Source organism: Chenopodium quinoa, unplaced genomic scaffold, assembly GCF_001683475.1.
Source record: "Chenopodium quinoa cultivar QQ74 unplaced genomic scaffold, ASM168347v1, whole genome shotgun sequence".
NCBI classification, from domain to species: Eukaryota; Viridiplantae; Streptophyta; class Magnoliopsida; order Caryophyllales; family Amaranthaceae; genus Chenopodium; species Chenopodium quinoa.
Genome location: NW_018744537.1, coordinates 3,371,069 through 3,393,356, shown reverse-complemented (window position 1 = coordinate 3,393,356; position 22,288 = coordinate 3,371,069). Strand labels below are relative to the sequence as shown.

The following is a 22,288-nucleotide window of genomic DNA, read 5'->3' as shown; positions in this document are numbered from 1 at the left end:
TATTGATTATGCACACATGATGTAATGTGGTGCAACATTAGAATAATGTGGTACCGGTGCAACATTAGAATATGTACTTAATCAATGTATGTAATACCTATAATAAGGTAACACTAGATCTAGCTTTATATTTAGCGATATTGTAACATCAAATTCTTCAAAAATTAAATGGTTATACACTAAGGCTAGCTAATAACAAGAACTCTCTTCATTGTATTTTGAAATTATATTATACAGACTACGTAATTACTGAGTAGTTCTAATACATTTCACTAGTAATCATAAAGATTACTCCTACCCTCGTAGTATACTTCCAATGAATATATGGACAATAAACATATGGCAATAACAATTTTATCTAAAAACATAAAGTACTATTCTTGTCTATTATCATGTACGAAGTATATCTTTATCTCATTAACGCTTTTTCTTACTATATTTATCCATTACGCAGTACAAATATGCCGCCCACGTTTCATATAATTAGGGAAAAAAATAGGCACCAAAAAACAAAAAAATTGGATCAAATAATGAATTAGTTGCTTAATCAAGGGCTTAACCATGCAAAACAATACTTAATTATACAACTTAAGTAATTAATAAATTGCAAGTAATTATCATTGACTAATGACAGAAAATCTTTCTGGTGTCCACTAGCTCATTCGTCTTCACTATATATAAAGCAATAATCTTTTGCATTCTTCATAATAACTCACAATTAGTCCCTTAAACTTTAGCTAATCTTCTCCAAATTCACATAAACTTTTGTTAAAATTTCTCATTCGTAGATTATAGCCTTCAACTTCGCTAGTTCTGGCCCAAAGGTACGCTAACTTCTTTAGTAATCATTTCTTAGCAATGTATATACAAGTGTAGATGCGTGGACTTTGCATCTACACACCGTGTTGTGCCTATCATTCCTTTCAAGTTTAAATTTCGTACTCAACCGATAAATGTTGAACTCCAAGCACATCCTTACTTAAAGTTGAATAATTTCTAACATGTAGGATTTGTTGACCTAGCAATTAAAAAAAAATGAGATGTTTGCGAAGCTTTAGACGTTTATAACTCGCTTGCATAAAACTCATGAGCTAGACTAACTATATTTTCTTGCACTTGTACTTGCTCATCATATATAACGACGAACATTATTGAATACTTTATTACTTTGATTTATCTTACAAACTAGTTTATCTTCATATTTCATGAATTATATTACAGGCGAAATATGGATAATATAAAGGCTCCCTTTAGGGGAATTACAAGTGATATACGAGGAAGACTTTCGTGTTATAAACAAGATTGGACGAATGGTTTCAAATATGGAGTTGGGTATGGCTTTAATTTGTTGCAAATCTAACTTATTAATCTTGTTTAATTTACTTAATTAATTACTTAATTAATCTAATTGTGCTTCTAAATGTATTATAGGATACTTACACCCGCTGCCTCCATCTTTTTTGCTTCGGCTCTTCCTGCTATAGCCTTTGGAGAGCTTTTGAAAAAGAAAACAGGTTTGGTTTCTCTCATCTTATAAATTTGTGTAATAAATTAGGTCACCATACCCTAGATTCCTAGTATTGTACGGAATAATGTAAAACGGAGCATAATAATTATGTAATGATGATAAGGCTTTACTATTAATACAACTTCATGTGTCGTTTGATGTTATTAAATGTTTAGTGTTCGTTTCTATATTGTCATAATAATACGAATGTGAATAATTTGATAGGTGGAAGCCTGGGCTCAGTGCAAACTATATCATCGGCAGCAATTTGTGGTGTGTTACAATCAGTAATTGGTGGACAACCGCTTTTAATACAAGGAGTTGCAGAACCAACTGTTCTTATGTATACGTTCTTGTACAATTTTGCTAAACAAAAGGATGATCTTAAACCTCTATTCTTGGCTTGGACCGCATGGTAATTTTACTCAAATATACGTAACTACGTGTTAGATTAATTGGAAATCATGTGAAAGTTATAAAATTGCGGTAGCATCAACTCTTTTTTTTTTTTACTTTGTCACTGTATGACTTTGACCGTACTTATATCTTTGATTATTCATGGTTAAACAAGAGTATATTAATAGTGTCATGTGTCAAAATGAACAGTGATCGAATTTGTGCTAACATATCGACCTTTGATTATATGTTGTAGGGTTTGTGTATGGGCATCGGTTTTACTGGTGCTAATGGCAATTTTTAACGCGTGTGTTATCATTGACCGATTTACAAGGATAGCTGAAGAATTTATTGAAATGTTAATAGCTGTTCTTTTCATCCAAGAGGCTATCAAGGTATTATACAAGTCAACAAACTACGAAATTTAAAAATTGGAAATTAATACGAGTACTTTGATATTAATAATATACAAAGTATATAATTAGCCTCTAAGCTTGATAGATCTAATTATCACAGGGGATCATAAGTGAGTTTCATGTACCCAAAGGGAAGGATGTAGATGATATTAAAGCATACGAAGTCGAGTGGCTTTACTCCAATGGATTGCTCGCGGTCATATTCTCTTTAGGGTTTATCTATACTGCCTTCAAAAGTAGAAATGCAAGATCATGGTGGTATGGAACAGGTTAGTTAACTGAAATCAGTTGCTTTAACATTAATTAATTGTCCACTTAACAAAATTTAATAAACAAGCAAGCTAAGTGATAATTATTGATACTAAATATATAGGCAGGTGCAAGTCTTGGATGTCTCACATAAATTTGTTGTTGTTGATTTTTTGTACATACATCAATTCAATGTCATAAACGTACTAATTTTGGCTGATTTTTGTTCAGGCTGTATTAGAAATTTTATTGCGAATTTTGGGGTTCCTTTGATAGTATTGGGATGGACAGCATTGTCATATGGTGTACCTAGCAAAGTTCCTTCAGAAGTTCCTAGAAGGTTATTTAGTCCTCATCCTTGGGATACAGACTCGTTGCACCCTTGGACTATTGCTAAGGTAAACTTGATTTTACTCCAATTCAAGGTCACTCAATTCGAACTACGAGTAGATAGCTTGGAAATTTATTCTAAGATAAACTTATTTTAGTTTACCTAATTTATAGAGACTGCATATATTTTGCAGAAAATGGGGGATGTGCCTCGAATATATATAGCAGGGGCCTTCATACCGGGATTAATGGTAGCAGGACTATTCTTTTTCGAGCAAAATGTGGCTTCGAAGATGACACAACAGCGAGATTTCAATCTTAAGAACCCTTCTTCTTACCACTATGACATCTTTATTCTTGGCTTAATGGTTTGTCACTAACTCATACATTATGTCTAAAGTTTTTTTTCCTAGAAGGAACATATTTATATAGTCTTCTTGATTATTACTAATATTAGTGTAATGTTTTAAACAGACTTTGGTTTGTGGGTTACTTGGACTTCCTCCTTCCTATGCCCTTATTCCACATTCTCCTATGCACACTAAGGCACTTGCCGTCCTCAAAAGACAGTTTCTTCGAAGAAAGATGGTCGAAAGTGCCAAAGCAAGCATACATGAACGGGCTAGCAGCACTGAAATTTATGGCAATATGCAAGCAATTTTCCTTCAAATGGACATGAACAAGTTGGTAAGTTTTGCACTACTAAATTTTCATTAATTGCAATTTTCGCTGCTAGCTAGCATATGTAGTATATACATAGTTCATACCAAAGAGTAGGTCTAAGATCTTACTCGTATAAGTAGAAATTAAATGATTTAGAGCCATACAAAACTAATTACTACTTTCGTTTCTTATTCTTTGCAACAAAGGGGTATTACTTGCGAGACATAAAATATTCCTTTGTTGCAAATAATAAGAAACAGAGGTAGTACATTAAAAAAAAAAAAAAAAAAACCAACGGTTTTGCTAGTGTAGTATACACGTGCATTTGAGAAACACACTAGCACGACACTATATCTTTTAGGTATTTCCAAGTGCATGTAACACATGAAAATAATCTAATGTCATCTTTGGGTTTTATTTGTAGACAAATGGAGTGGTTAAGGAGCTTGAAGACTTAAAACAAGTAGTGATGAAAGGAGAGATTGATGAGAAAAATGGGAATGCAACATTTGACCCCGAGAAGCACATCGAGAACTACTTACCGGTGCGTGTTAACGAGCAAAGATTGAGCAATCTAATACAATCCCTTCTCCTCGCGATTTCTGTTTTTGCGATGCCTGCCCTAAAGCGAATTCCATCTTCACTTCTTTGGGGGTACTTAGCGTATATGGCCTTTGATAGTCTCCCCGGTAACCAGTTTTGGGAAAGAATCATACTACTACTTGTCAATAAAAGTAGATTACACAAGTAAGTCCTACTTAGATTATAAAATCAATCAGTCAATCAATCAATCAAAACCTTAATCTCATAAGTGGGGTCGGTTACATGAACCTAAAGTGATTATTGCGTATAGTCTTCCACAAAAAAAATTGCCTCATCAACGTACAATTTTGACTTGTGAACACGCTTAATCCTAATATCTAGCACTTGTGCTAGAGAAATGTAACAAATTAGGAAGGGTTAAAGTTTATTTCTCTATGATCATAAGTACTGATTAGTGTGTTGTATATGTTAATTGGCAGGGTTTTGCAAAGGAATCACGCTTCCTATGTGGAAACAGTGCCATTCAAATGTATCGCGGCATTTACTATATTCCAATTAACATACTTGATCATTTGTTATGGCATGACATGGATACCCTTAGTAGGAATAATCTTTCCTTTGCCATTTTTTCTTCTTATAATTATAAGACACCTTATATTAACAAGGTATTTTGAGCCACATTACTTGCACGAACTCGATGCTCACGAATACGAGGAAGTCCTAGGGAATTCAAGGCGTTCTTTCCGTCGTATGTCATTCTCTTTTAAGGTACTATACTATAGTGTTATCAAACGTTATCATACACACGTATATATGTACGAATATATATTTTAATAAGCACGTAATAATTATGTTGTTAATATTATGAACAGGAAAATGGGACGCCAATTCACAGCATTTTTGACAATGAAGAAGAAATGGAAGAAGAATTTTCTGATTCAGAAGTTTTGGATGAGTTAACAACTCATAGAGGAGAGCTAAAGATTAGAACTATGAGCTTTCGTAGTGAAAGATGGGCTTCGAGTGGTAGGAAAGAAGTGAAGCCCAGAGCTATGAGCTTCCGACATGACTTACCTTTTAAGGTATGTACGAAGGAGTTAAGTACTCTCCTTGTCTCTAAATAATACTACGAGTAATATTCTGTATAAGCTTTAAGTGGCTGATAGTATATATAATATTTGCGCACAGGTTCATCCGGAAGACATTGTATGATTGAAAGAAGAAGAATTTTTAGAAGTACAATCTTGACAAGGGTAAACAATATTGATGATCATGACGACAATGAAAAGTTGAAAAAAATTGATAGCCTAAGTTGAAGTTCCGGGAAACTAATGAAATTTGTTATACGTAGTACATGTAAATAAATTGTATCAATTCTTTTGGTTTGAAATAACACAAAATGTGTTACAATCTAATATCATATTATATCACTAATATATAAAGCCGGTCTCGCAGCCAGGTCAGGAGACATCGACACTTGGCATTCCAGTTCTTTGCCAAGTGTCGCGCCACGTTGGAAATAAATAGGTATTAAGTTTAGATATTATATCACTAATATATACAATCAGTCTCGCAGTCAGGACACGAGACAGCGACACTTGACATTCCAATTTTTCGCCAAATGTCTCGCCACGTAGGAGATAAATAGGTATTATTGTGACACATATGATGCTAAGTAAACGATTTTTGGATAGAATTCTTAAGATGAAATTGTTGTATAGAGTTTTATTATTGATAAAATTCTAATATTTCATATATACAAAATTAATCATAACTTTTAATAAATATCGTATAACTCAATTTTATTTCCATCATCAAATTAATGCTATAATAGTATATTTGATCACAAACTTTTATACGTAGCTAGCAAAACCGTGTCACCAATTATAACAAGAGTTACTTCGTTAGTGCTATAGGGGTTACTTGGTAAGTGTTATAGACTTATAGTGGTTACTCAATTATATTAGTGTTATTGATAAGGGTTACTTAGTCAATCTTAGAGGGGTTACTTTATCCGGCCAGGTTGTGTGGCTAGTCGCATACAAAATGCATCGTTATTTAATTTATTTTAAAAAAATATTAGAGAATTGATAAAATAAGTTTTAATCAGTAAAAATTATTTTAGTTTGGTAAAAATACTTTTAGTTTAGTGAAAATAATTTAAGTTCAATAAAAATAATTTTAAGTTAATAATAATATAGATATATATTTACAAACAAAGAATTATTTGACCGTATTTAACATTCAACTAAAAATGATATCTTAAAATTCTATCAACCATCTGGACATCGCCCGGGCACAAAACTAGTATATATTTAAGATAAAAAAAAGTTGTATAGAGTTTTAATATCGATATGTATTGTTGTGACACATATTATGATGCTAAGTAAACGAATTTTAGATAGATTTTTTAAGATAAAATCGTAGTATAGAGTTTTATTATCGATAAAATTCTAATATTTCATATATACAAAATTAATCATAACTTTTAATAAATATCCTATAACTCCATTTTATTTCAATCATCAAATTCATTTTAAAAACTTCTTTAAAATAACATCCATTTATAATAGTATATTTGATCACAAACTTTTATACGTAGCTAGCAAAATCGTGTCACCAATTATTACATGAGTTACTTCGTTAGTGCTATAGGGGTTACTTGGTAAGTGTTATAGACTTATAGTGGTTACTCAATTATATTAGTGTTATAGATAGGGATTGCTTAGTCAGTCTTAGAGGGGTTACTTTATCCGGCCAGGTGGTGTGGCTAGCCGCATACAAAATGCATCGTTATTTAATTTATTTTAAAATTATTAGAGAATCGGTAAAAATAAGTTTTAATCAGTAAAAATAATTTTAGTTTGGTAAAAATACTTTTAGTTTAGTGAAAATAATATAAGTTCAATAAAAATAATTTTAAGTTAATAATAATATAGATATCTATATACAAATAAAGAATATTTGACCGTATTTAACATTCAACTAAAAATGTTATTTTAAAATTTTATCCACCATCTAGGCATCGCCCGGGCACAAAACTAGTATATATTTAAAGATAAAAAAAAGTTGTATAGAGTTTTAATATCGATAAGTATTATTGTGAGACATATTATGATGCTAAGTAAACGAATTTTAGATAGATTTTCTAAATTGTTGTATAGAGTTTTATTGTCAATATATTTCTAATATTTCTTGTTTACAAAATTAACCATAACTTTTAATAAATATCCTATAACTCGATTCTTTTTCCATCATAAAATTCGTTTTAAAAACTTATTTAAAATAACATCCATTTATAACATACTAGATGAAGCCCGTGCGATGCACGGTTTGTTTGTTTTTTTTCAAATAAAATATTCTACTAATTATATATTTATCTCCTAAACTTTGTGATATTCGTTTGCATAATACTTGAATTTTTTAATTTTATTTCACAAAGTTGCATATGTGGCTGGTCACATCGTGTGCTCAGGATTACTTGGTCAGGGGTTATTCGGTAGGTCAAGGGATATTCGATTAGGAGTTACTCGGACAGTGAGGGGTTACCCGGTTAGTGTTTTAGTATATCACAACCGGCCACACGATATGACCAGCCACATGGAAAATGTGCTGATTTTATAATTATAATTAATATAAATTTTAGATCTGAAATAAATTGCAATTTTTTTTCATTGGCTAAAATTTAATATTTTCTATGTGATGCTCAAAAATGTCTTGAAAAACTCTCATTTATTTAATTTTTGTAAAATTTTATTATAACCATTAATCACCCAAATAAATTATTTAATTTTATTCATGATAATTTTTTAAAAATAATAATCTTATGTGTCGCTCTGATAAATTTTTAATTTATTATTATAATCCTACGTAATGTTTTAAATAAAAACTTGTATATATATAAAGGGGAGTTTTTTCCCAATATTTTAAAGAGCCACCTAGGATTTTCATTTTTAAAAAATTATTAGAGCGCCATGTAAGATTAGTATGTTTAGAGCGTTACTTATAGGATTATGCCACGTATGATTGTTATTTTAAAACGCCAAGTAAAATTAAAATTAAAATTTTTAATTTATTATAAAAATAAAATACTATCTTTTTAAATTGGAAATTTTGTCTAAGAGAAAAGAAACAATTTATTTTACTTTATATATATTAAAAAAATAAAACTTAAAAACAATGAAATTCACGTTCAATTGATATTTAAAAAAAAAAATTGGATTAGATAAAACAAAATAATGAAAATATGACAAGTGATTATAATAAAATATTTTATAAAATTACACTAATAAAAAAAAATCACGTTAAATCATATAAAGGGGAGTTTTTTCCCAAGATTTTAGAGAGCCACCTAGAATTTTGATTTTAAAAAAATTATTAGAGCGCCATGTAGGATTAGTATTTTAAGAGCGTTACATATAGTATTATGCCACGTAGGATTGTTATTTTAAAGCACCTCGTAAGATTAAAATTAAAAAACTAAATTTATTATAAAAATAAAATACTATCTTTTTAAATTAGGAATTTTATCTAAGAGAACATAACAACTTATTTTATTTCGTATATATAAAAAAAATACTATTAACTTAAAAAAAAAAAAGGAATTCATGTTCATTTGATATTTAAAAAAAATTGGATTAGTTAAAAAAAAATAATGAAAATATGACAAGTGATTATAATAAAATATTTTATAAAAATATACTAATAAAAAAATGAAATCACATTTAATTAAAAAAAAATATCAGTTTTCTCTCTCAAAAAAAAAAAAAAAAAAATCATTGAAATTAAAAATATATCCTTTCACTTTTTCTAGAAAAAAAAAATAATGTTTATCATTTATTCGTCCTAAAATTAAGTTTTATGTTAACAAAATAAAATTGGCGAATGAAATTTTAAAGTTTAAACTAATAAATATAAAATATTATCTTTTGATATTAGGAATTTCATCTAAATATATAAAGAATGAGAGAAAATTCACTATTATTTTAAAATAAATAAAATAAAAATATTAAATGATAATATGATATACTACGTACAATGAATAAATAAAGTAACAAATTTTATCACAAACATAGGAAAAAAATATATGTTTTAAAAAAATACAAATAAATTGTGCATCGCACGAGCTTCATCTAGTATTATTTAAGATCAGTATATCGGTAAATTTGTTTCTTATTATTAATTTGTTATTAAAAAATTTAAATTAAAATTTCAATAGCAATCCCACGCTTAAAAGTGAAATTTCTATAAACCCTTGAAAATGAGATCTTGACTTGAGTATTTAGGATCGGATCTGTTTTCAACTCTAATTTTAATTGCGTAACTATGACTAGTCTTTGATTTTGTTTGACATAGTCTAGTTTTGATTTTGTTAAGTCGACTCGAGTATTTGGGATCGGATTTATTTTGTCAAGTCTAGTTTTGATTGTGTAACTATGATTAGTCTTTGATTTCGTTTGACATAGTCCAGTTATGAATTATGATTGTGTTAGGTTGATGTATGCTGTCCAAACAAATAAAAATTGACGTAAAACGAAACATTGATAATATAGCAATAGAGTCAATTTTTTTCTTGGGCCTGGACGTCATAGACTTGGGCCGATAGTACTCATTAACTGCAACCCAAACTTTCTTATCTTTACAATTTACAAACATTGCATCTATTAAAGCCCACTTTTGAGTATTATCGTCCTTAATTTAACACCAAACTAATAGAGCATACATAACCAAACATTATTAAATCTCTAGCTCTAAACTACAATTGTCATGTGTCTAACGTTCAATGAATGATTTGCATTGTTGACTTGTAGTAGACACTATGGATGTTGATAGTTACATATCGATATTAGTTGTACTCGTACTATTTCGAACTACATTTAAGAGTTAACACGCTTTTTCATTTCATCATTTCTTTAAACAATTGTATATTAGCTAATTATGCTTTCTGATGCCTCATTTCTATTACAAGCTTTTACGTTATTATTTGTACCAAGATTTGTCACAGTATGTGAATTAAATATGTTCTCTTGCTTGCTCAATTGCAAATGGAAGGATTTTCAGTAATATTCAATATTTGTATATATGCCAAAAAAATCAATGATTTTGATCAAAATTTAACCGTGAATAAAACATTATTATAGTCATAACAAAACTATCCGTTTAAATTCATATTAATCTCCTGATCATATTGTACTATTTTTTATACTTCCTCCGTTCTTTTTTTATTGCATCATAGGGGTTTTGGAGGCAAAATTTGGTAGTGGAAAAAAGTAAGAGAGAGAAACGTAAAAATACAAAATTGTCCATGTAATGTAAAGATAAAATAAAAAGTAAGTGTGAAAAAGTAATGGTATGTTGGGTATTTCCAGTGTGAACATAGATATTTTTTGTCCTAAAATGGAAGTGATGCAATATTTGTGAAACTTCCCTAAAAGGCAAGTGATGCAATATTTGTGAAACTTCCCTAAAAGGCAAGTGATGCAAAATTAAAAGAATGGAGGAAGTATGATAAATTTTTGTAACAACTCAGGGATATATGGTGAATTTGAAATTTTTTAAGGGTATATGGTGAATAAACAAAAAAAACTCAAGGGTATATGGTGAAAAAAACGTTTTAATTATCAATACATTAAAACTTTATTAAAATATGATATTGTGGAAGTATAAATTGAGGCGAATCAACAATGTAAGATTCCACATGACAATCTATAGTTTTCAATAGCTACATCAAAAAAATTCAAAATCTAATCAAGAAGTATATGAATAGTATATAAGCCAAAGTTTTGCAAAGAAAAAAAAGGAAGTATAATATAAAGAGTATAACTATGATTTCTGTTTCGGGGTTTTTTGATGTCCTGCGAGAGAGTTACAATTCTAGGACTGGATCCGTGCGCCTGTACCTGCAAAACAACGGAGACTCCGGTTGGTGAGAGCTCCGCCTCCGACGATCAAGTTAGAACGTGTTTTAGGAGTAAAAGGTGCGGAAAGTAAAGGTAATCTGGTTCCTCCAAAGGGAGGAGTGATCAGGCTAGTTGCGGTGGGCAACCTTGGAAGGAGTGCAATTAATGCTAAGTAAGGTCTAGCAACATGTATGCACGTGGGGTAATCTATGAATGAGTTAATCTCTTCTTTAATGGAGGCTAATTACTAGTATTTATAGCCTTGAAGTACGTGCCCAATACTAGGTTTTTTGGCAAAACCTAGGACTGATTGGGCTTGTCTCGGGATTCGGGCCTTTGACGACTGTTTTCCAAGTTGGTAGGTTATGGGCCACGTGGAGTGGCTTGCTCCTGGAGTTTGACACGAGGCAGTCTTTGATTGGTCCACGTGGCTGACACGTGGCAGGTGCTGATTGGTCCACGTGACAGGTGCTGATTGGTCCACGTGGCGGGGAAAAATCCCCTAAACAATTTATATTGTACTATGTACTAGTTCTATATATATTCTTTAGAGAAAATACAAGTTGATCTTCAAAATAAACAACAATTGTATCTAGTGGTAATATTGTAAATAAGTGCTCAAATTTTTTACTATTCATGAGTAAAACCGAGTTTTATTCCATTAATTAACATAAATCGTTTATGGGGGCTTCCTCTATTCTTTAATATAACTAGTCTTAAACCCGTGCGATGCACGACTGCTTAATGTTTTATAATAATTGTTTTTTTATTTGTATTTTTGCTTAGTATTTCAATTTCATATAAGAATAGTACTCCGTAAAACATATTTTAATAGTAGTGTTAAATAAGAACTCCGTATTTTAAAAGAACTAATAAAAAAAATGTATTTTAAAAGTAAAACATAGTTAAAAGTTTATCAAAACTTTTGCAAAAATATAAAAATAAAAGTATGTCTTATTGTGAAAAACTGCATCTTATAGCCGTTTAGTCGAACTTGCAAATTTTATTTTTCAATATTAATATTCTTTAACTTTCTCTAATTTTTAGTATTCTATAATATACATTGTATGTATGTAAGGTTTCTTTAACTTTCTTTTTCTTCTGCCATATGCAATATTGTGACTTATAAGGGCAGATAAGTTTTGAGCCACTAACTATACCATTCTTCTGCCATATATATGCAGTATGAACCATGCAACCATAAGAACTCCGTATTTTAAAAGAACTAATAAAAAAAATGTATTTTAAAAGTAAAACATAGTTAAAAGTCTATCAAAACATTTACAAAAAAATAAAAATAAAAGTATGCCTTATTGAGAAAAACTGCATCTTATAGCTGTTTAGTCGAACTTGCAAATTTTATTTTTCAATATTAATATTCTTTAACTTTCTCTAATTATTAGTATTCTATAATATGCATTGCATATATGTAAGGTTTCTTTAACTTTCTTTTTCTTCTGCCATATGCAATATTGTGACTTATAAGGGCAGATAAGTTTTGAGCCTCTACCTATACCATTCTTCTGCCATATATATGCAGTATCAACCATGCATGCAAAAAAAATCTTGTATTATAAGAGGGCTACAAATTAAAAATTTTCAAGTTATTAAAATTGCATTATACACCAAATTGAAGAAATAGGCTCACCTAAATATAATTTGCAGCCCGCTTTAATCTTCACTTTCACTGTTGACCCACATTCACCTTGTGCAAATTAAAAATAACAATTTTGTTAAATTTGAAAAACAAATTGATCATACATAATAACATAAATGAAACTTAAAATATGAATACATATATAGTGGAATGAAAAGTAGAAATGAACTTACTATTTTCAATAGGGTGATAGGTCTATGAACAATTAACTTCCCTTTATAAATAAACACTAATCTTTCATAAAAAAAAGGACACTAATTTTGAGTTTAGCATCCTGTATTTACATTTTTAAAACGAACTGAAGTGACACCTTTGTAAGTTAGAGAATACTTTTTTTACACAATTTTTCTTTAAATAACAGTTAAACTTAAATCTACATTAGTTTGAAAAAAGTTAGTTTTTTTTTTATTTTTTTATTTTTTTTGTAAAGGCATGAACAATTTTCATGTATAAAGTTAGTTTGAAAATTAAGGTATTTGTAAAGGATCAATTTTCATGTATAAAGTTAGTTTGAAATTTAAGGTATATGTAAAGGCATGAGATTATTATTATTATTTTTTTGTTAATTACTTTTTTTAATCAGAAAAAACAGGAAGTGGACACATGTCATTTCAACTTCCTGTTTTAAAATAATAGTATAGATTTGTATAAGAGTTGCTAAAGAAAATGGTTTTTTCTTTATATATTTATATCATAGTCCCATATTTGAAGTCAAATGTCCCAACGTTCTTATAACGATATACTATAATTTCTTTTACACAAACTATTGGGTGCGGCACTCAACAGTTTGTGCGGTAGCGGCACACCTTTTTCTTTTTCCTTCTCTTTCTCCCTCCTTCTTCTCTTCCCTTCTCTTTCTCTCTCCTCTGCTCCTCCTTTTTCCAATCAAAATCAAAATAAAAAATTCACATCAATTGCATAAAACCATCATAATTAATCCAAAGGGGGGTATTGTTTCGAAATTTGCTATTGAATCGAAATTGATAGTTTGCTCTGTTTGAAAGCAGATGACGGATGCGGAGGTTATGGTGGAGGAGGGGGCGTTCGCTGGTGGTGGGGGCGTTCGCTGGTGGTGCGTCTGATTTGCGTGGTTGGGTTGGGCTCCGGCGTGGCTGCGGCAGGAAGAAGAGAGAGTGGTGGTGCGTGGTTGTGTTGGTGGTGGGTGGGGGCTGCGGCGGGAAGGAGAGAGAGAGTGTAGTGGTGCGTAGCTGTGTTGGTGGTGGGTGGGGGCTGCGGCAGGAAGGAGAGAGAGTGTGGTGGTGCCGTGGTGGTTTGTGTTGGTGGTGATAGGATTAGAAGAGAGAGAAAGAAATCTTGGCTGATTTTGGGCTCTTGGCTGATATGATTTTATGAATCTGCTAACAAGAGAAAGAAAGAAAGAAAGAGAGGAAGAGGGGGAAAGAGGAGAAAGAATGAAATAAAAATATTTTGTACTTGTATATACTTTGTACGTCAGCTAATACAAGTAATATATCAGTCAACATTAAAGACATTAATAAAAACGTATCAGCCAACAAAAGGAATATATCAGCCAACAAAAGATACATATCAGCCAACAAGAGGAATATATCAGCCAACAAAAGGTACTTATCAGCTAATAGAAGGAACATATCAGCCAACAAAGGAAGCATATCAGCCAACAAAGGAAGCACATCAGCCAACAAAAGGATGAAATCAGTAAACAAAAGCAACAGGTAAGCCAACAAAATAAACATATCAGCCAACAAAATGAAACATATAAGCCAACAATTAAAATATACATATCAACCAAGAAAATAAATATATCATCCAACTAAAGAAACATATAAGCCAAATGATGTCTGATATCAGCCAACAAAAGGAACCTATCAAAAATTAAAAAGAAAATATATCAGCCAACAAAAAGAATATATTAGTTAACACAAAAATCATATTAGCCAACACATGAAACATATCAGCCAACAAGAAAAACATATCAGCCAAGCCTGTAGCACGGAAATTTGCATGCGACAGTCCGCACCCAATACCTTCTCTTTCTTTTATTGCATATTACTCATCAGTGCTCCTAAGTTCTAAGTGGCTTAATGGAAGAGAGTACTTTGAAAAACTAGTTAAGTGACGGATTCAGAAATTTGTTCAATTTGTTTTGATACATACCCTTTTTTTTTCTCTTTTAATTTTATATATTAGTTTATTTTTTATACAAAATATAGTGTAAAACCCATTGAACCACCCATACCGTCACACTAAATCTGCCACTAGAAAAATATATATTGATTTTAGTAAAAAAAATAAAATGTCACAATTTTTATCAAAATCAGGGAAAATGTACTCAACAATTAGGTGTCAAATGCACAAGCGTAGTCCAAACTTCAAGCCGAGATAATACTTTCTTCACAACTATCACCTCTAGCTAAAACATAAAATGCATGTACGTAGAATGGCACAATTTATAAATAAACCACCCATAATACATTATTGCCGACCAGAAGGCAGAAAAACAATATGGAGCATAAAATTAAGACAAAAAAATACAAATAAAAAGAAATCTCAATCATTTTTACACCAAAAAAATTAATTAAAACTCAATAATAACTTCATGCATACACATATACATAAAAACCATGATCTAACACTCCAATGCACATGGAATGCTTAAGGGATTAACGTCTTTAATTGATTCACTGATCTTTGTATTAATATTAATTATAATTTATAAATTTAATGTCTCAAAGTTGAATATTAGATAATACCTGTTTTATGTTTCGTTCGTATCTGCTATATGTTGACCCCAATTTGATTTTTTCTGAATTAATTAATCAAATTATTTGTGGGATTGATTGATTCCTAAGTTATATTTAATTAATCTAATAATTTTTGGGTTGAATCTATTGCAATTTCTTAGAGGGTTCACAAAAAAATCCAAATACTTCTGCAAATCTAAACTTCCATGTGCCTCATGCACGTGAAATAGTGACTTATGGATTATATCTTTTTTCGGTGATTATCAATTATATTGCATATATTGTGGCTATTTCGACATCTCATTGGTTTTAATTTTCTCCTTCAATTATTTTAATTTGATTAGCAATGACAAATCCAAAAAAGGTAATAAAGAAAGTTTACCAATGATGCAAGTCATTATAGTCATTGCTTTTCATTTACTCCAAGTAACCCTTCCTACAACTAATTGATCACCTATAAATTTTGAAATTTTAATTTCTCGACTTCGTTGGTATGAGAGTTGTATGTGCAAATCAGATCCTCACTCTCTAGTTCTTATGGTTCGATCTATAGTTTAATTTGCATCCCCGGTTCAATATAAGTGGTGCAGAATGGCTAGTATATATATTATATAATCGTGGGTTATTTAATTTTTTTTTTCTTTTTTCAAAACAATCGTGGGTTATTATATATGCAGAAAATTAAATATATTTCAATTCACCCCTAAAAGTGTTTTTAATGGGTTATTATATTGTCAATCTTGTATCCTTTCATACCGGCTCATATGTCATAATCTCCTATTGAATAGAATCATTTAATTCTTTTAAAACCCCGTGCATTGTACTGTATATTGTTTTCTTTATTAGTTACTACTATAGGGTTAATTACAAAGTCTTTTACGATAATGCTATATTATATACATAGTGCTTAACTAGTTTCACTTTAACATAACGTGATTGCCATATAAGTAAATTAGCCCTATCCTTACATTAGTTACACATACATACAATCACCAAATTAAAATTGTACCAAGTTCATAAACATATGGCATTTTGGACCACCAATAGTTAATGTTAAAAGATTGTAATATGTAATTAGAAAATTAATGACAAATTGACAATGGTCAAGCTTATAGAAGACAGATATACTTAGAAGAGCAGAAGATAAGGATAGTAACCTAGCCATAATGCATGTGATTGAGTTTTAATGGTGTTGTCCATTAATTAAATTTTCACCAGAGAAAACCCTGGTTTTACGCCTCTATTACGCAGGATTCCATGAATTAATTACCTTGAAATTCCCCCTTCTTCTTCTAGTCATTCCACTTAAGAAGTAACACAAATTAAGCAACGTTTTTTTTAAAGATGTTGAGCTCAAATTAGACTTATCTTCTGTCTAGACATTTAATTCAACATTATATATCATATCTTAGTTTGCTATTTAAGCTATGATATATACAACTGAGGAGGTTGGTTTCCTATATATAGGCTATATCCAATTATTCACTACCGACCTCCTAATGTTATGACGTCTAAAATATATCACCACAGTTCTTGAAACCGCAAAAGTTATTCTATGGTTACACCACGTTAACAAAGTAATCTCTTCTGCAACCTGAAAGATATGAGATTTTGATAAAATAAATACTTTAATAAATTAGAATATGTTATTAATTAAATTTTACATATAGTTCATTGTGGAATATAAGATATACAACAATTGCACTGTTGTTGTATATGACAAAAAATAATTCGAAAAATATAACACATCTTGAAATTTTCCACCTCCTTTAAAAATGACTCTTAATATATCATACAAATCTTTTGTTATTTCATACTATAAGAAGTGCATGCAATTTAAAGTATTGTAGTTTATAACCTTTTTATTTAATTATTCTTATTTAAAGGAAAATGACATTAAAAATGAAAGCATTTAGCAAAAGTCAAGAGTTTATAGCACGGTCACTAGAGAACACGTGATTTTGTCATAAATATCTTAGAAAAGATAATTACTGTGCGCATCGTTTAATCTTAAGGCTGTATATATCATAACCGTTAAAAGTCTCTCCGAAACTCCACACTATCTTATAATCACTTCAAAATTCATCAATAATAGAAATAAATAAACTTGAACTCCAAACATAAAACTAACTGTATGATGTATTCATAAAGATAGATACTAGAGCTGTTTTAGACCATGAACTGAGCATGTGTTATAACGGATGCAAGAAAGAACAAATATTGAATGTAAAATTGACAAGAAAAACACACACAGATTTACGTAATTCACCAACAAAGTGTTAGCTACGTCCACAGGCAGACGAGAGTAATAATTTTATTGATATTGGGGAAAACAGAATACAGATTCAGAACATATTTGAGACCAATTACAGTAAACAGATTGATTGTCTCTCGGATCTCTAATGTTATCTCTCTCAGATCTCACAGATGAGAAATACACAAAAGACTCTCAGATTTCTAAATAATCACTCAATGACACAATCATACAGCTACAAATAACCCTAGGGGGTATACATATAGCACTCTAGAATAAGATAGATAGACGCCCAGAAAACGCTGACCGCCTCACTCTGCGCGCAATTCACGGAGTTGCGCTGACCCTCCGTGCGCAACTCTCAGACTTGCGCGCGCTTGCCGCGCGTGACTCCCAGTGTTGCGCGCGACTGAGCTCTCGCTCGCTGTCAAGTGAGCTCTCGCTCAATCCAGCCGCACCTTAATACCTTCGCTCGCCTAGGAGCTATAGCTCCACTTTCGTCGCAACCTTCAACCTTGCCAACGAACTACTGAGCTACCGCTCACTACTCCAAGACCTGAAAACATATTCAAGGCATATTTCTAACAGCATGTTCTATAAATTACCTGGTATCTTGTAATTAAGGAAAAATGGTGAGGTGCTTTTGCCTAACTTTCAACTAACACCAGTAACTGTCATCATCAATTCTGATTAACTAAACAGTTAACAAGTACTACTAACACTTAATTATTAATTAGCTGAAAAACTACCACTTATATATTACTGGTCTCAGTTGATTATTGTCAGTCCAAAACCAATGGCATTTATGTAATATTCCAATAATATTAAGTCCTTTTTTATAACTCAAAACACATATAAACTCCTTGCCACCCCCTCTTTATTTTTCACACACTCAAATCAACTTTCTCTCTCTTAGCTTCCTCCTTTTTCTCTCTAACATACAATGTCGAAGCTCAATGGGCTTGTAGTGGTGTTACTTTTAGCCTCTAGCTTTTGTGTTACATTTGGAGGTATGTTTATTTATTTATTTATATTCCTAAGTTTTTATTTCATTTCAATTCATCATCAATGCTAAATTGATAGCTAGTGATATTAGATTTCATCACAGTTAATTAGTTGATGATCTTAGACCTTGTAGTATGTATGCTACAAACCAATATTTATAACATATTCTTTTCAATGTATAAGTATTAGTCTGGGTGAAATCATATCGAGTCTAGAGTTTGGTACGTCACATTTAACTGTAGTCTTGAGTTTATAATAACATGTGTTAGTTTAGTTCTGGTTGATAAGTATAGGAGGTAGAATCTTGGTTCATGTAACAAGTCGATTCCATCTTTAGGATTAAAATGTCGATTGTTATTATTGTAGTCGTTTGCTAGTTTAGGCCAATGTAAATGAATGTAATTCTAACAAATCGATCATTGTGGCAAAACCTTTGTCCATTTTATCTAGAATCTTTGACTCTAGGTAACTTCTACAATGAAATAACATTAGTTTAGAAATTTAGGCCGAGAAATATGCAACTACTACATGTTCATCATAGGAAGTTCACGATGAGGTTAAGATTAGTCATCTTTTTTATTAGCAAAAAAAGATTAGTCGTCATTTTCAATTCTCTCGACTTTCGAGAAAGATTAGGTTATTAAACGTGGTTGCAATCCTATACTCTATTTTAAAACATTTTTTAATTAGTTATACAACTAAATGGGGAGTATTATTATTCTAATTACTAAGTAGATCTCGATTATCAAGCTTTATGAGTGGATAGATCTAACTAGTGAGTTTAATATTACTGTTCAGTAACATATAGTAAGATAGTAACACTATACTACACGTTTCTTGCATACTAAGTGAATTTTAATTAGTCTTATGTGTGCAAGAGATATTTTATTATTTTGGGATAGTTTTATATATATCGATTTACAATAATTAGTGTGAAAGAGACTCGTTTTATTGATATTTAATATGTGCTCGATTGAGTTGAGAGTTGGTTGAGAGAAGGAAACCAAGCACATGGAGGACAATGACTAATATACTATGGAGTAATTTTTAGGAGGAAAAATATATACAACCATTGAGCTAAAATCATGGTCAAATATTGTATGAACTATGGAGTAATTTTAACATAATGTGTTTTAATTGTATTGGATAACTGAGCTAATAATAATGGAGTATTTTTTTTTTTTCTAAACTATAGTCAGTAAATTTGAAACATTTTTCATTTTCTCATTACACAAATTATAAAATTACACGAGTCAAGAACTAAAAAATATTAATCAAGCATAAATGTAAATATGATTTGATCTCAAGTTTCGAGTAGTAATACCACTAGCCACCCTAACCAACCAAATTATTAGGATCCAATCCAGCAAAAATGATTGATTAGCTTACAACGCAACATGCGTATAGTTGGAGCATGGTACCTTCTTAATTTCTTATTAGTTGGGAAGTTTTATATATGCAAGCCATGTTGTTATTATGTGGGATGTCAGACATTTTAGATTTGGGTGGACGAATAATCTCTTTAATCACATGCTCACTTACGTTTAATACTATTCTACTATTAATATGTTGTTAAATTTACTACTAATATACTGTGTCCTGCGGCTGTAATACTACTACACTTTAATTGGATACAAAAATATGGATAGATACTAAATTATGGGTCATAAACTCATAATTAACTGGGTCATGGTTGTCAGTGGTCCGTTAAATTAACTTATGTGATTCAATTTCATTTCATTTAGTAGATGATATTTTAAGTACGCTTAATAAGTGCCTATTGAATTGGATTTCGACTGTCCTTGAGGTGTCGAGAGCTCGAGATTCAACCCGTCTAACCATCTACATTATTTGTTCTTTGTGACTTTTTTTTAAAGTGTAACAACTAATTCATTGTTCATATACTTTATAACTATGTTAGTTTAAAACTAATAAACGTTACTTATTTTGATCAGCTTTGCTCCCAAATGGCGACTTTGAGACAAAGCCGAACCCAACTCAAATTAGCGGAACAAAAATAGAGGGCAAGTACGCAATCCCAAAATGGGAGGTAACAGGGTTTGTTGAGTACATAACATCAGGAACCAAGCAACAAGACATGGTCTTAATCGTACCTGAGGGCAAACACGCCGTAAGGCTAGGCTCCAATGCTTCTATTAAGCAAAAGGTGTCTACTCAAGCAGGCAAATTCTATGCCCTTACTTTCAGCTTTGGAAGGACTTGCTCACAAGAGGAAGTACTCAACGTTACGATCACCCCTAGCTCTAAGGGACATTCCGGGATCTTGCCCCTACAAACCGTATACTCTAGTGTTGGGTTTGACTCCTATGCTTGGGGTTTCCGTGCTGAGGCCAATGCCGTCGAGGTTACCCTCCACAACCCTGGCCAGCCTGGTGAAGACCCTGCCTGTGGACCTCTTCTTGATATCATTGCTCTTACCATTTTGGATTCAGTCAGGCCTACCGGAGGTACTATTACGTTTTTATTTTATTTTTTTCCCTATATAACTCGTTTCTTTGTTTAACATATGCACGTTTGAGGTAATTAGATAAGACTTCATTTTTATCACCTAATTCTTACTAAACTAAAATTATTTTTTAATTGATACCGCAAATCCACTACTGTTTAATGATGTAAAAGTTGGCTAGCTTAAAAACATGTGATTTGATGACATGTGAGAAGATTTGATTGTTATAGTAAGCACATGATTAAACAAAAAAGTGACCAAGCATCCTAATTTTTCCATGTGGAAGGGAAACTTCCGCATTTTTGCCTTACTATGACTAAATGACCAATAATTATTGATCTATTGTAGGCAACTTGGTAAAGAATGGAGACTTTGGACAAGGGCCCTACGTGTTCCATAGCTCATCATGGGGTGTCCTAATCCCTCCTAACATCGAGGACAGTCACTCCCCGCTACCAGCCTGGAGGATCGAGTCCTCTAAGGCCGTCAAGTACATTGATTCCCTTCATTTCTTCGTGCCAGAAGGCCAAAGAGCCGTTGAGCTTGTTGGAGGAAAAGAAAGTGCCATTGCTCAAACCATTAGGACTCAACCGGGCAGGTCATACGCTCTTACTTTCATGGTTGGTGATGGCAAAAATGGGTGTGTTGGTCCTTTGGCGATTGAGGCATTCGCTGAAAGGGCAACCACTAGGGTCACATATAACTCTAAGGGTACTGGTGGATTTACAAGAGGTAAACTTGTGTTTAAGGCCAACAAGGATAAAACAGTCATTAGGTTCTTGAGCACATTCTACACCATGACTATTGATGGGTCTATGTGTGGTCCTGTTCTCGACGATGTCAAGGTTCTTCATGCTCATTCATACCGTAACACTCCAAATCATGTGTGATAGAATGCTTAAATAATTGGTTGTTACTTATTACGCGATACTAGTACTTAGTAGTACTTTTTATATGCCCATCAACCCCATCTAGGAGGTTTTACAAGGTTTCTAGATGTTAATTTGGTTTCAGAGTTCATTAAGTGTATGTTTCAGGATCAATGTATCTATTTTTACAATTTTTTTAAATTTGTTGTTATAATAAAATTATTCATTTGTTCTTAATAAGGCTCAAATACCAATTTAAAATATAGTTTTTCTTTCTTTACATATATTTTTCCTATTTTTGTGTCATTTT

At 31.3% G+C, this 22,288-nt stretch overlaps 2 protein-coding genes across 2 annotated transcripts; both read left to right on the top strand.

The window, feature by feature from the left end:
• Window positions 1-1,227: 1,227 nt before the first annotated feature.
• On the top strand, window positions 1,228-5,479 carry LOC110698825 (boron transporter 4-like). Its single transcript, XM_021876343.1, has 11 exons — window positions 1,228-1,332; window positions 1,432-1,514; window positions 1,733-1,922; window positions 2,160-2,298; window positions 2,420-2,588; window positions 2,800-2,966; window positions 3,093-3,266; window positions 3,373-3,594; window positions 3,986-4,308; window positions 4,584-4,872; window positions 4,977-5,479. The coding sequence occupies exons 1-11, from the start codon at window positions 1,229-1,231 to the stop codon at window positions 5,226-5,228; spliced, it is 2,112 nt and encodes a 703-aa protein (XP_021732035.1). The 5' UTR covers window position 1,228; the 3' UTR covers window positions 5,229-5,479.
• Window positions 5,480-18,515: 13,036 nt separating this feature from the next.
• LOC110698699 lies at window positions 18,516-22,215 on the top strand. The gene is made up of 3 exons (XM_021876200.1): window positions 18,516-18,647; window positions 20,598-21,110; window positions 21,458-22,215. The coding sequence occupies exons 1-3, from the start codon at window positions 18,581-18,583 to the stop codon at window positions 21,997-21,999; spliced, it is 1,122 nt and encodes a 373-aa protein (XP_021731892.1). The 5' UTR covers window positions 18,516-18,580; the 3' UTR covers window positions 22,000-22,215.
• The last annotated feature ends 73 nt before the right edge of the window (window positions 22,216-22,288 follow it).